Source organism: Pempheris klunzingeri, chromosome 8 (genome assembly GCF_042242105.1).
Source record: "Pempheris klunzingeri isolate RE-2024b chromosome 8, fPemKlu1.hap1, whole genome shotgun sequence".
In the NCBI taxonomy this organism is placed as follows: domain Eukaryota; kingdom Metazoa; phylum Chordata; class Actinopteri; order Acropomatiformes; family Pempheridae; genus Pempheris; species Pempheris klunzingeri.
In genome coordinates, this window is record NC_092019.1 from 23,280,841 (window position 1) to 23,292,944 (window position 12,104).

A 12,104-nucleotide genomic window follows, 5' to 3' on the forward strand; every position below is an offset into this window, starting at 1 on the left:
TCTGGACTCTAAAAATAGGCTAGATAAATATAAAAAAAAAGACTTTCCTTCTGCAATAAATCTGTCAAAAACGTATGTATTATTTTAAAACTACACTTGAAAGGATACACAGTCTAAGTTTAAGTGATTTATAGGGGCTTGAAAACAGGTTGCTTAAAACAGCTTACTTGTAGCTTTGCGCATGCCATCCCTCTAACATGAAAGGAGGGGAAGGAAGGAAGCTATCAGGGGGTTCAAAGTTTCTGCTGGTGGTTTCATGCCCTCAGTTGTGGACTGCAGCACAAGCCAAGGACAACCAATCAGACAAAGCCAGCAACTATCCCGGGGCCACACACTAAGAGGCAGCCTGTCAATTGCTCTTTGGTAGTTTCATTAATTTCAAATTTGTAAAGGAATCTAAAGTATGATAGTAACTAAGGTAAGGTAAGGTAAGTAAGGTAACACTAGTTTTATACTAATAGAGGCAATAAGCCTTTCACAGCGACAGTAAACCAGCATGTAAAATAGCAGGACCTTGAAAGTGAATTAGCTAAATGGAATTCAGCCATCCTTAATTTAATCATTTACTGTGCTTTTATTGTGACATGTCAGAATGTCTGCAGTGAAGGCCTTTGGGGTGCCTGCACAACGGAGGTATCCTAGGGTCCGAACAATAAATGGTGAGCTCCAGTGCCCCCCAACTGGCTACCAGGTATTCTGTAACATCTTAAGTCTCTTTTTCAAATGCTGTTTTGGGTCCAGCCTACTGTAACCTAACTTATTATCGGTTTTATACCATAACACCGTCGCCCAAAAACCTTAAACAATGTTCCTATAACATAGACAGATGTAACTTACACATTACAAGAAAATTGAATTAAAAGTGTCCCTTTCTATACAAAAATGTCTTCATCTAAAACGATATATATAATAAATATAATAATGATATTTTGCACCTTACTAATGTTTTAGATTCCAAATTTGCACTCAGTATATTTGCACTCTATCCTGCCTTGTACTGCATCTGCTGCACGACAACTTCCCTTCAGATAAATAAATCTTATCTCGTGAATTATTTACATAGTAAAACACACAGTAACACGGAGAATTGCGGCAAGGTGTCATAAACATGATAAAACATAAACGCAACAGTATGAAAACAGTATGAATAAATGTGGTATTACTTTATCATAAATAACAGCAATAGTAATTCCATGTTTATTCCAGCATCACTGCACTACTGTCTTCTTCACACTCTTTGTCATAGTTTTTAACATCTACACACACATATATAAATATATATATATATATATTTAAATTGTAAATGCTTAAGTTAATGTGTGTTAAGTAAATTCTGTGTGTTCATGTGTGAGTAAACCAGAGTAAACCTCTGATGATCGCGGTGATGCTCCACGACTGATGAGGCAGTTTCAGCTTCTGGTCACGTGGTGTCGCTGTTGGACTGTTTCCATCAGCCTCACTGACGTAACACGTAACCAGTGTACTGTGTTACATGCAACAAATATTATGTTTCCCGCAGAGGTTTATGAAGGGATTTGGAATAAATATGGTGCTACTTTTAAAGCAAAGTGTGCTTTAGTCGCTAGTCTTTGTCCGCCATGGTGGCAGACATAGAGACAGCCGGGGCTTTCCGTGGTAGGAGGATATAAAGAGTTACTTTCGGTTTCTGTTGTAACCGTCGAGGCTCGACGTGTGAACGTGCGGCTGTTTGACTAAAACGTTCATAAGCGTTTTAAGTTTTGGTTCATTAAGGGAAAGAAGGCTTTTTTTCAGACGGACATCAAATATCCAGCTTAAACTTCGCACGTCGAAAAAGTAAGTTGGGTTTGAACAAGCTAGCTTAAGCCGGGCTGGCCTACTGTACCTACTGTAAGGTTAGCTTACACTCTGACCCGGTTCTACACATGCTGGTGTTGTATTCTTCACTGTTGTGCAAAGCTGATTCGTTTCCAGCGGTGTGTTTCTGTGTGTGTGTGTGTGTGTGTGTTAGTGTGTGTCCTGGTTAGTCAGACCGTTTCCAAGAAATCAGCAGTGGGGAAGAAAATGAAAGTAAAGTAAATTGTTATCTGCATCAAACAGAAAGTAAACTCTCATTGTCAATTCAAGGGCACTTAAGTGCAAATGAACGGCCTTGTTTGATTAGTTACTAAATGTGTAAATAGGCTAAATATTCAGCTGTGTATTCTGCATGTTACTGCCTACTTTTACTCAAGTACTGCACTTAAGTAAAACCCGCTTTGATGCAACTTCATACTTCCTCACCACTACATCTCAGAGAGGCAAGTACTGTGCAACACACACAGTAATGCAGCAGGGATGATCCCAAAACAGCACATATAGTAGTAAAACCCTGACAGTTGGAACGTTTTACTGTGTAATGTAATAGATTACTTTTCATATATCCAGCAGCGGTCACACAACAACAAAAACAGCAATTATAATACTACTGCTACTTCTACTACTACTATTGATAATAACAATAATTATAATTATAATGTTTTGATATTTAAATGTCTTGCAGTATTGGAAGAAGTAATCAGATGTTAAAGGAATAGTCTTCAGAATTTTGCTCGAGCAAAAGTACAAACATAGTATTAGTAAAATGTAGTTTCACTATCAAAAGTAAAAGTACTCACCATGCAGTAGAATGACTCAGACTGTCATCATCAGTAGTGGTGGAAGAGGTCTCCACGTCCTTTACTTACAAGACATACATGTAAAAAATACTCCATAACAAGGAAAAGTCCTGCATTCAAAATCATACTGAAGTAAAAACACATTAATATTATCAGCAAAATGTATGCAAAGTGTTTCAAGTAAATGTACTTGTTATGGAAATATACATCACATGATATACAGTCGAGTATTTCAGTTCAGTGTTTCCACACTAAGGGGTGGCCAGTGATTAAATGTAACTACCTACATTTACTTAAGCAGCGCATACTACTGAAGTACAAATTCGAAGTATTTGTACTTTGCAGCTTTATTATTATTTATTATTTATTGCCCACACACAAAATAGATGAATTAGCTCCATGCTGACCAGTAAAATGCTACTTGCATATCAGTTTGTTTGTAGTAAAAATATTGAGGCCTAACCATCACTCTGAACTCAAAAATAGGCTACATAAATATAAAAAAAAGACTTTCCTTCTGCAATAAATCTGTCAAAAACGTTGACAGAAGCGTTTTAAGAAAATGAAGAAAATGAAAGTAAAGTAAATTGTTATTTGCATCAAACAGAAAGTAAACTCTCATTGTCAATTCAAGGGCACTTAAGTGCAAATGAACGGCCTTGTTTGATTAGTTACTAAATGTGTAAATAGGCTAAATATTCAGCTGTGTATTCTGCATGTTACTGCCTACTTTTACTCAAGTACTGCACTTAAGTAAAACCCGCTTTGATGCAACTTCATACTTCCTCACCACTACATCTCAGAGAGGCAAGTACTGTGCAACACACACAGTGATGCAGCAGGGATGATCCCAAAACAGCACATATAATAGTAAAACCCTGACAGTTGGAACGTTTTACTGTGTAAAGCGATGTTGTGTCAGTACTTTTATTTAAATACTGATATTTTCTTCCCTGAAGGTTAGTTCCACCAATGGAAAGTGGCTCCCTGACCCTCTCTGTCACTTGTATTTTCAGGACCTGTGTATAATGCAGAAAATGAGCTACTTCTTCCCTCTGCTCTTCGTGTGCCTGGATGTGTGCGTGGTGCACGCCATCCGCTTAGCCCAGCTTTCACCTGCCCTCCTCTCCCATCCCTTCATCACCCTGTGGGGAGGAGCGTTGACCAGGGCTGGCCTCCTCGCCCTCCTCACCCTCACCTCCACTGGATGCCCGTCATGGATGACCAGTTTCGCGGGCCTGCAGAGCTTAGGGGTCCTTTGCTTCCACTTCCCGGTGTACACTGCTCTTCTCTGGGCGCTGGGGCACCCCACCATGGAGGAACTGTGGGGGTGGCACTCCTGGGAAAGGGTGGGTGTCTGTGTTTTGCTGGTTGTTATACTGCTTTGTTCGAAACCTTAGTTAGCTGCAGGATGGATCCCACCGATACAACAGCAGGCACTTTTCTTAACGCGTTTCTTAGTGTATCAGTATTTCACTGGGGGTGACAGATCTAGAGCAGGTCCCAGCATGCATTATGGCTGCCAGACTGTGGTGTGTGTTCATGTGCTGGTGGAACTGCTAGACTTCCAGTTCAGCTGCTAAAGAGTTTTGTTATCAGATGCTATTTTGTCCCAAAACTGAACTTTGAAAAGAAATGATGGACAAACATGGACACCCTAAAATGGTGATGTGGAATAGTGCCCAGCCCAAGAGCACTTGGCAGAGATGCCAGGTAGGTAGTGTAGATGCTAGTTGTGGAATGTATCTAAGTACATTTACTCATTTGCTGTACTTAAGTACAGTTTTAAGGTACCTCTGCTGTACCTGAATGTTTCCATTTCATGTTGATTTATACTCTTACTACATTTCAGAATATAATATTGTTATATTATTATTATATGATTTATATCACGTCATGTTTTTTTCTGGATTCGTGCATTAAACCACTAAATCACTTGTTTCGCAGGTGTTACAGGGTTATGTAGTGACACTTGTGGCGTGGCTCTACTGGAGTCGATATGCGTCATCTCTGTTGCTCTCCTGGGGCCGATGTGTCTCTTCTCTTTTGACGAGAGCACCACCCAAGATGCCCAAAGAGGACACCAGTACCCCTCTGAAAAGACTGATGGGGTACATGCTGCCCTACCTGGGGCGCTTTGTTGCTGTGCTGTTTCTCGTGGCTCTTTCTTCTTATGGTAAGCGAAATAACACCTTAGACCTAACAACTACAACGTTTTGGAGTTATTTCCTGCAGTTTTTGCTTTGTTGTTTGCGGCTTCATGCACAAAGGAGGTAATACTGATTAAAAACAATCCGTTTTGAAACAAGCACGCCTGATTGAACTGTGAAATGAGACGGCTTTCAAGTAGGGCTGTAGTCCTTCAGGTTAATGTAGAAATTTGTGAATCTTGGAAAGAATACACTCAACACTCAACATATTTTCCATCTGAAAATTGTCAGTTAACCTAATTCAGTATATGTCAGTAAAATGAAATCATACTAGAAGGATAGTAAAAGTCTAAAGGTTTGCCTCAGTCATAGAGCACCAACAGACAGTTAAGTCTCCACTTTGCTAACTGTAGGTTGATCTAACAGCGTTAAGAGAGACAGTTTTGCCTTCCCAAAGATCAGATTGTGATAATATGAACTCCTGACCTCAGGTGAGATGGCTGTTCCTAAGTACACTGGTCGTGTGGCTGACTGGATCATGAATGAAGAATCACCTGATGCCTTCACAGAGGCCATCACAGTCATGACGCTGATGACTATCGGCAGGTAATGTAACCTTGAAGTTTGTATGATACTGGAATTTGTCGAGCTCGTAGTCTTCAAAAATCTCATCTTTATCTCTTTTCGCTCTTTTCATAGGAAAGAGCAGTTCATAATTTAACTGGAGAGCAAACGTGATCCACCTGGCAAAACATCACTTTTAGTTTTTGCATTTGAGGTTTTGATGCCAGAGTCCGATTATTCCGCCTCAATAGAATGTTTTCAAACCCCAAATGTAGCAGCACAGTTTGATTTCTATGCTTTTTAAAAAGTGCTCCTCAGTACAGAATTACAATTTATATAGCAAAAAATCCCCCAAGTGAATTTTTTTCTTTCCATCTGAAAATTTAAAGTAGAGGTGCTCGTTTAACGATATCCATGCACTGATACTGGAACGTGTCCTCTGTCATGTGTTTCAGCGCTGTGATGGAGTTCATGTGTGACCTCATGTACAATGTCACTATGAGCCGTGTGCACACCTCAGTGCAGGGAGCTGTCTTCCAGGCTGTGCTGAGACAGGAGATTGCGTTCTTTGAGGCCACTTCGACAGGTAAATCACGTGCATGCTGTAAAAACCACCGACTCAACAGAAAGTCATCTGCAAGCGGAAGACTAGCATATCCACTGTGTCACGAGTAAATCCATGCTTTTAATTATTATCAAGGGAAAGCTCAGGTCCTGATGTTAATGGATTTCCTAATAGATATACTTGACAGAATGTGTGTGGGCTGGTGAAAATCCAGAGTATACTGGATTTTAACAACACAACGAATACATACTCACACCGTAACTCCTTTGACAAGGCTATGGCACAACTCTTTTCTCAGGTGAACTGGTGTCCCACATTACCACGGATACCAACGATATGAGCGAGGCACTGAGTGAGAAACTGAGTCTTGTGATGTGGTACACAGCACGCTTTGCTTTCCTCTTGTTCTTCATGGTGAGCCTGTCATGGAAAATGTGCCTGCTCACTTGCATGGGACTGCCCATCATCTGGGTCATACCGGAGCTGACTGGACACTTCCACCAGGTAAATATGAGCTCCCTTAATGTCCCATTCTCTTCAAGGCTGCTTAAATCAATACTTGTTTATCCACAGTGGAAAAGACTGTTTAATGTAAAAGGTTTTGCTCAAAGTGACGAACTCACAGAGAATTATTCCCAATTTAGCAGTCCACTCTTCACTGTCCACTCTAATCTGTGTTTCCAGTCACAAAAGGCAGCTCTTTTCAGCAAAATATCTGTGATGAATCGCCTGCATACTAACTGCTCAGCGCCAGGCAGGAGACAAAGTTAGCAACTAGCTGCTGAACATACTGGTGCATTTAGCAGCGAAAGAGACAGATGTTTCCCTCAGGAGTTAAACAGAGAGGGAATATTATACGGTATATTTGCCAGTTGGACAGAAACATGTTGTTCAACTTTAATTTTACAAGGAGATAATATGTCTGTGTTGTGCTCACATCTTGTCGTGCTTCCTTCTGTTAATGCAGCACTGGAAGCTGTATAAAAAACAGCTGCTGTAGCTCGTAGGCAATGCAACATCTTATCCCAATATTTCCAGTGCAGCTGTGATCATGATTGTGTCCATCACTCATTTTTGTAAGATATCAAAGTGTCACAAATTCAGTCTATTTTGCTTTTCTCTATATTCCAGTCCATTGCTGTAAAGGTTCAGGAATCGCTGGCTAAGGCCAACCAGGTTGCCACAGAGACCTTCTCCTGCATGAAGACAGTGAGGAGTTTTGCTAACGAGGAGGGAGAGACAGAGAGGTACAGACGGACGCTGGAGGACACTTACGCCCTTAATAAAAAGGAAGCAGCAGCCTATGCAGCCTCCACCTGGGCTAACAGCGTGAGTTGAATACTGATTTGAGTTAAAAGTATGCAGTGATTTCTTAGCATATGCTTGTCTGTGAGTATGAGGCAGTATTCTAACTTAAATTATGCCAGAGAATACAAATGAAAATACAAAATGATTTGATTGGATGAGAAATCATTAAAAATGAGACCAAACATACAGGCTTACTCCTGGTGCAGATAATAAATCGGTATGTGGTCTACACTTTTTGAATATGGGCAACCAATCACCTCATGAACTTTGATGCCGATGCAGTGATGTGAATCAATTAGTCTTACCATCCCTAGAAAATTTGATGAAATACATGCAAGAAATGAAACACGAGAAGTTTTAAAATGTGCATTAGGTGGTGCGTAAGTGGAGCAGAAATGGGGCAAGAGAGTGGCAGCTACTATAGTATATACTATATCCATGCTTATGCCATATGTTACTCCAAAGTGAGCTCTTTGGGAGAACTGAAACTTGCTATAGAGACCCCAAGAAACAAAGAAAAAATACACTAATACCCTACATTCATTCATTTGTGTAAACCACTATTTATGTTCCTCTCAGATGACCACTTTGGCCCTGAAGGTGTTCATTCTGTACTATGGAGGGACTCTTGTGACCAGGGGGTTCGTTAGCAGTGGAGACCTGGTGTCTTTCGTCCTCTATGAGCTACAGTTTGCCTCTGCTGTTGAGGTGAGCCACAAGCCAAGATCAAGGGAATAAGCTTGAATGAAATAATTATGTCTTTGCATTTGTTTCCTTTACTGGTTGATTGTTTAAATATGTAATTCAGTCTAAATAAATGGTGCCTCATTGTACAAACTCTCTTCCAGGCTGTCATGCGTTATTACCCGGAGGTGAAGAAAGCAATTGGTGCCTCTGAGAAGATCTTTGAATATCTGGATCGAAAACCTGACGTACCCCCAGAGGGAACTTTGGCCCCGGGGAATCTTGAGGGACACATTCAGTTTAAAAAAGTTACATTTTCTTATTCAGGGAAGACAGATGAAAACAGTCTTGTGCTTAAGGTATGTATCTATGTATCTATGTATCTATGTATGTATGTTTATCTCCTGACTCTTTACCAGTTCACCCTATTCTTCTCTGTTACCAGGGGGTGTCTCTGGAGGTAAAGTCCGGCCAAGTCACTGCCCTTGTGGGGCTCAACAGATCAGGGAAGTCCACCTGTATCAAGCTGCTGGAGAGATTTTACCAGCCCCAAGCAGGGGAGATCCTCCTGGATGGGAAACCACTGCAAAGCTACAAAGACCAGTACCTACATGAAAAGGTGGGTTATTTTTCCAATTTTAATTTCTCGTCCTTACTGAAGCAGTTTTCAGTTTTTATAAACTCCGGACAATTCCCGGAGAATCAGGTCTGGACGTCCAGAGTCGCCCCTTTCACACATGTAGCACACAACCACACAGTCTATGCACACAACAGGAGACTGTCTGTCAGACTGTTACCACCCACTGAAACGCTCAGCTTGGTTTAGCCGAGGGCTGCAGGAGGCAGGACATGAGGCTAAGGTATGCCTCGGTTGAAATTCAGCATTTTTAAGTGTTTTCCAGAAACAAGCGGCTTTAATTTTACGCGAAATCACAGGAAGTCCACTCTGCCATTAGCGCTGCATCACAGCGGAGTGTTCAGGCCCAGTCTAATAGCTGCACCACTGTGGTCCAATCAAAACACCGGAGAACTACATAAGATACGAAATCAGTGTACCAAAAATTCAGGATGACAAATACATATGTGAATTCTTTAGCTGAGAACATATAACGGAAATGAAATTAAAGCAGCCCCAAAGGAATGAAATTAACATTCCTTTGCTCCAGTTTTTTCTTTCATCTAACACTTCTCTAGCATTATCACACACTGGTCACAGAACTATTGTAAGGACACCTACTTGCACTCTTCTCGTTTTATTCTGCTGTTGGCATCATTGTAAACCACTCTCAGAGTTACTGATGCTTCCTGTTCATCCTTTCATCCTGTTTGTTTACAGATTGCTGTGGTGGGCCAAGATTGTCTACTGTTTGCTCGCTCTGTGCGAGAGAACATCAAGTATGGCTACGAGGACGTCTCTGATGAGGAGATGTACAGGGCTGCCAAGCTGGCTAATGCCCACGAGTTCATCACGGAACTGTCAAATGGATACGACACAGGTTCGACCCACAGACTCATCAACTGTTAAAGCAGATCTTAAAGCGGTGTTCTTCTTGGGGGCTCTCACTTTAAGTTTAATTTAAGGATAAGCTCAGATGTTTACCCAGTGATAGAATGAATGCCTGTTGTGATACATGTTTAGTAGTGGGAAAAGAGTTTCTCTAAAGTAACTCAGGCTCTTCAGGTTGCCTGGTATGATTGTGAAACAGACATTAAATTGCATTCTATGCGGCATTAAAAAGGTCTTTAACGGGCTTAAACTTTGTGAACCCTTTTGTGAGCCTAGTGAAAGGTCTAGTGATTTTATTAAAATTTCATTTTTACTTTACTTTTTACAAAAAACTTGTATACGATAAAAATCCTCCACACCAGACTACAATTAGAAAAAAACAACCATATAGCAACAACAAAAAAATACTACAACATAGTTACTTAGAATTACAATAATTTCACAAATAATCACAATAATTATAAATCAGCTTTCTTATGCAAAATATCCTTTGTTGACCAACGATTGTCCAACCTATGAACAGATGCTGGCGAGAGGGGAGGCCAGGTGTCTGGAGGTCAGAAGCAGCGCATCGCTATTGCCAGAGCTTTAATCAGACGTCCTAAAATCCTCATACTGGACAACGCCACCAGTGACTTGGACATAGAGAATGAATACCAGGTAAGAAATTCTTGATTTTCTCACATTTTTTCTCCTAATGCTGTTTTCTACATGTAACACCAGTTGTGATCGACAGGTCCACCAAACTTTGTTAAACCAAGCCAACGACTGCTCCGTGCTGCTGATATCCAACAAGATGAGTGTAGTAGAGAAGGCCAACCATATAATTGTCCTTGACGACGGGATGGTGAAGGAGGAGGGCAGTCATGATGAGCTGCTAAAGAAAGGAGGCCTTTATGCTGAACTGGTGAGAAAGCAGAATATGGGCTTTCACCGTCAAGAAGAGGAGAGGAGTGATGCACACTGATGCGTGCAGGCAGCGAAGAACCACCTGTGTTACAGGAAGGCCGCTGCCTGAATGTGTACAGCTAAAGGGTCAAAACTCCAGCAACACTTAACTATACTACGGCACTATGAATAACTACCACAAGCGTGCTAGTGTTTATGCCCATTAAGAATATTGTGCTTCGCTTTGCTCTTAATAAGTTGCCTGATATCAGACTGAACTGTCAACTCTTTATACTCCGTTCACAGCCTCAGTCTGACATGGCCTCTGCTCTAACCAGTTTCCATGGGGGAGGGGAATTCAGTTTTCCCTAACCAATCACTAGAGACCAACATATCCTGCTGAATCTAACTTCATTTGAAGTTGGCACTGATGCACAACCATGCCAGCATACTGGCTCTGCAAGCTCGGATGTATTATAAGACCTTCTTATTATACATCCATGGCTGTGAGAGTGGAGCACCATGAAGTAAAAACAAACTGATGTTTGTAAAAATGCTTGACACAGGTGTTAGTCTGTAGCACCAATCATTAATTCCCCTGCAGCAGTCACTGGATATTCGCGCTTTCAACTGAGAAATTGCTGTTTCATGTCACGATGACTGATCAGTGTCAATCAAAACACTGGAGTGGTTGGATTCAAAGGTGTGGACCCGTCATCTGAAGATCCTATTTCACAGACAGCCTGATTACTTTCACTTGCACTTGGATGTGGACAAAATCATCTATCTTGGTACATTTACTTTTATATTGCGACATCCGTGTATGCTGTAATGTAGTGAAATTTCTGGAAAATGCAAATCATCATGAAAATCAAGTCCTGCTCAGTCATTAGCAAAGTTGCCTCAATCATCGAATACAAATTCTGCAAGTTGTAATTTGAACAGTCCCATAGTATTTATTACCACGCCCAACCATAGTTTGAGTTGCCAGCTTCCATGTACCAGTGATTGTGAATGGGAATCATGAAGATGATGTTGATGATGATAATGATCACACACTCCTTTGCTTCATACATTTTGCAATTGTACATGTAGAAGAGATCAATCATCTGGATTAAGTATTCCATTTTACAATATTTAAAAGTGAGTGTATATATATTTTTTTCACGTTTTATTTGTACTGCTCTTGATTGTCACATGTGTTAGTACTCCCTCCCCAGAGTTACAAAAATACATTTTGAATCAATCTTTTCTTGTCTACCATTTTTTAAAAACTTTTTCACAATAGCAACTGTTTTAATCAGGGCTACTCTGTCAAAGTGGTTACATTTATGGAAAATGTACTGCAAGTTGTTCCAGGTGCTTGTGAGGAATTCCAGTTTTCAAAGTGTGTGCACTCCTATTCTGGAAGAAGCAATCTGAGGCTCTGTCATATCACTTGTTACAACTGTTTGAGTTTGCTTCCACTTAAAGGGACACTCCACCAATTTTACAGAAGTTATTTGTTATGAGGAGAGCTGATGGGCCAGGAAAAGCACATCCTAAAATGTTGCCTGTGGCTCCTGAGTAAGGATGATAAACTTTAAGAAAATGGGGTTATCTTGGCTGTTTCTATTAACAGAAAGCCAAAGTTATAAATTTAGTTTGACAGATTTAGGCTTTTGTGGGGAATCGTAGGGTCCGGTGTATTTAGGGCTCTACCCATATGGATTAAAAGATAACATATTCTTTTCAAAAATCTGAGTCTCGTGAGTGTCCCAGCTTTAAGGAGGTGCAGAAATATAAATTACTGGGGTGTCCCT

General features: G+C 40.7%; 1 protein-coding gene across 1 annotated transcript; it reads left to right on the forward strand.

The window, feature by feature from the left end:
* Positions 1–1,685: 1,685 nt before the first annotated feature.
* Positions 1,686–11,537, forward strand: tap1 (transporter 1, ATP-binding cassette, sub-family B (MDR/TAP)). The gene is made up of 13 exons (XM_070835611.1): positions 1,686–1,815; positions 3,653–3,985; positions 4,584–4,812; positions 5,278–5,392; positions 5,806–5,936; positions 6,214–6,419; positions 7,047–7,244; positions 7,803–7,931; positions 8,072–8,266; positions 8,353–8,526; positions 9,244–9,403; positions 9,938–10,074; positions 10,151–11,537. The coding sequence occupies exons 2-13, from the start codon at positions 3,665–3,667 to the stop codon at positions 10,379–10,381; spliced, it is 2,226 nt and encodes a 741-aa protein (XP_070691712.1). The 5' UTR covers positions 1,686–1,815; positions 3,653–3,664; the 3' UTR covers positions 10,382–11,537.
* The last annotated feature ends 567 nt before the right edge of the window (positions 11,538–12,104 follow it).

Bases quoted from the DNA above. Each gene is read 5' to 3' on its own strand.
- tap1 (XM_070835611.1), top strand. From the start codon at position 3,665: ATGCAGAAAATGAGCTACTTCTTCCCTCTGCTCTTCGTGTGCCTGGAT. The intron at 3,986-4,583 runs GTGGGTGTCTGT...CTTGTTTCGCAG, and splicing joins GGTGGCACTCCTGGGAAAGG to GTGTTACAGGGTTATGTAGT. The intron at 9,404-9,937 runs GTTCGACCCACA...ACCTATGAACAG, and splicing joins GTCAAATGGATACGACACAG to ATGCTGGCGAGAGGGGAGGC.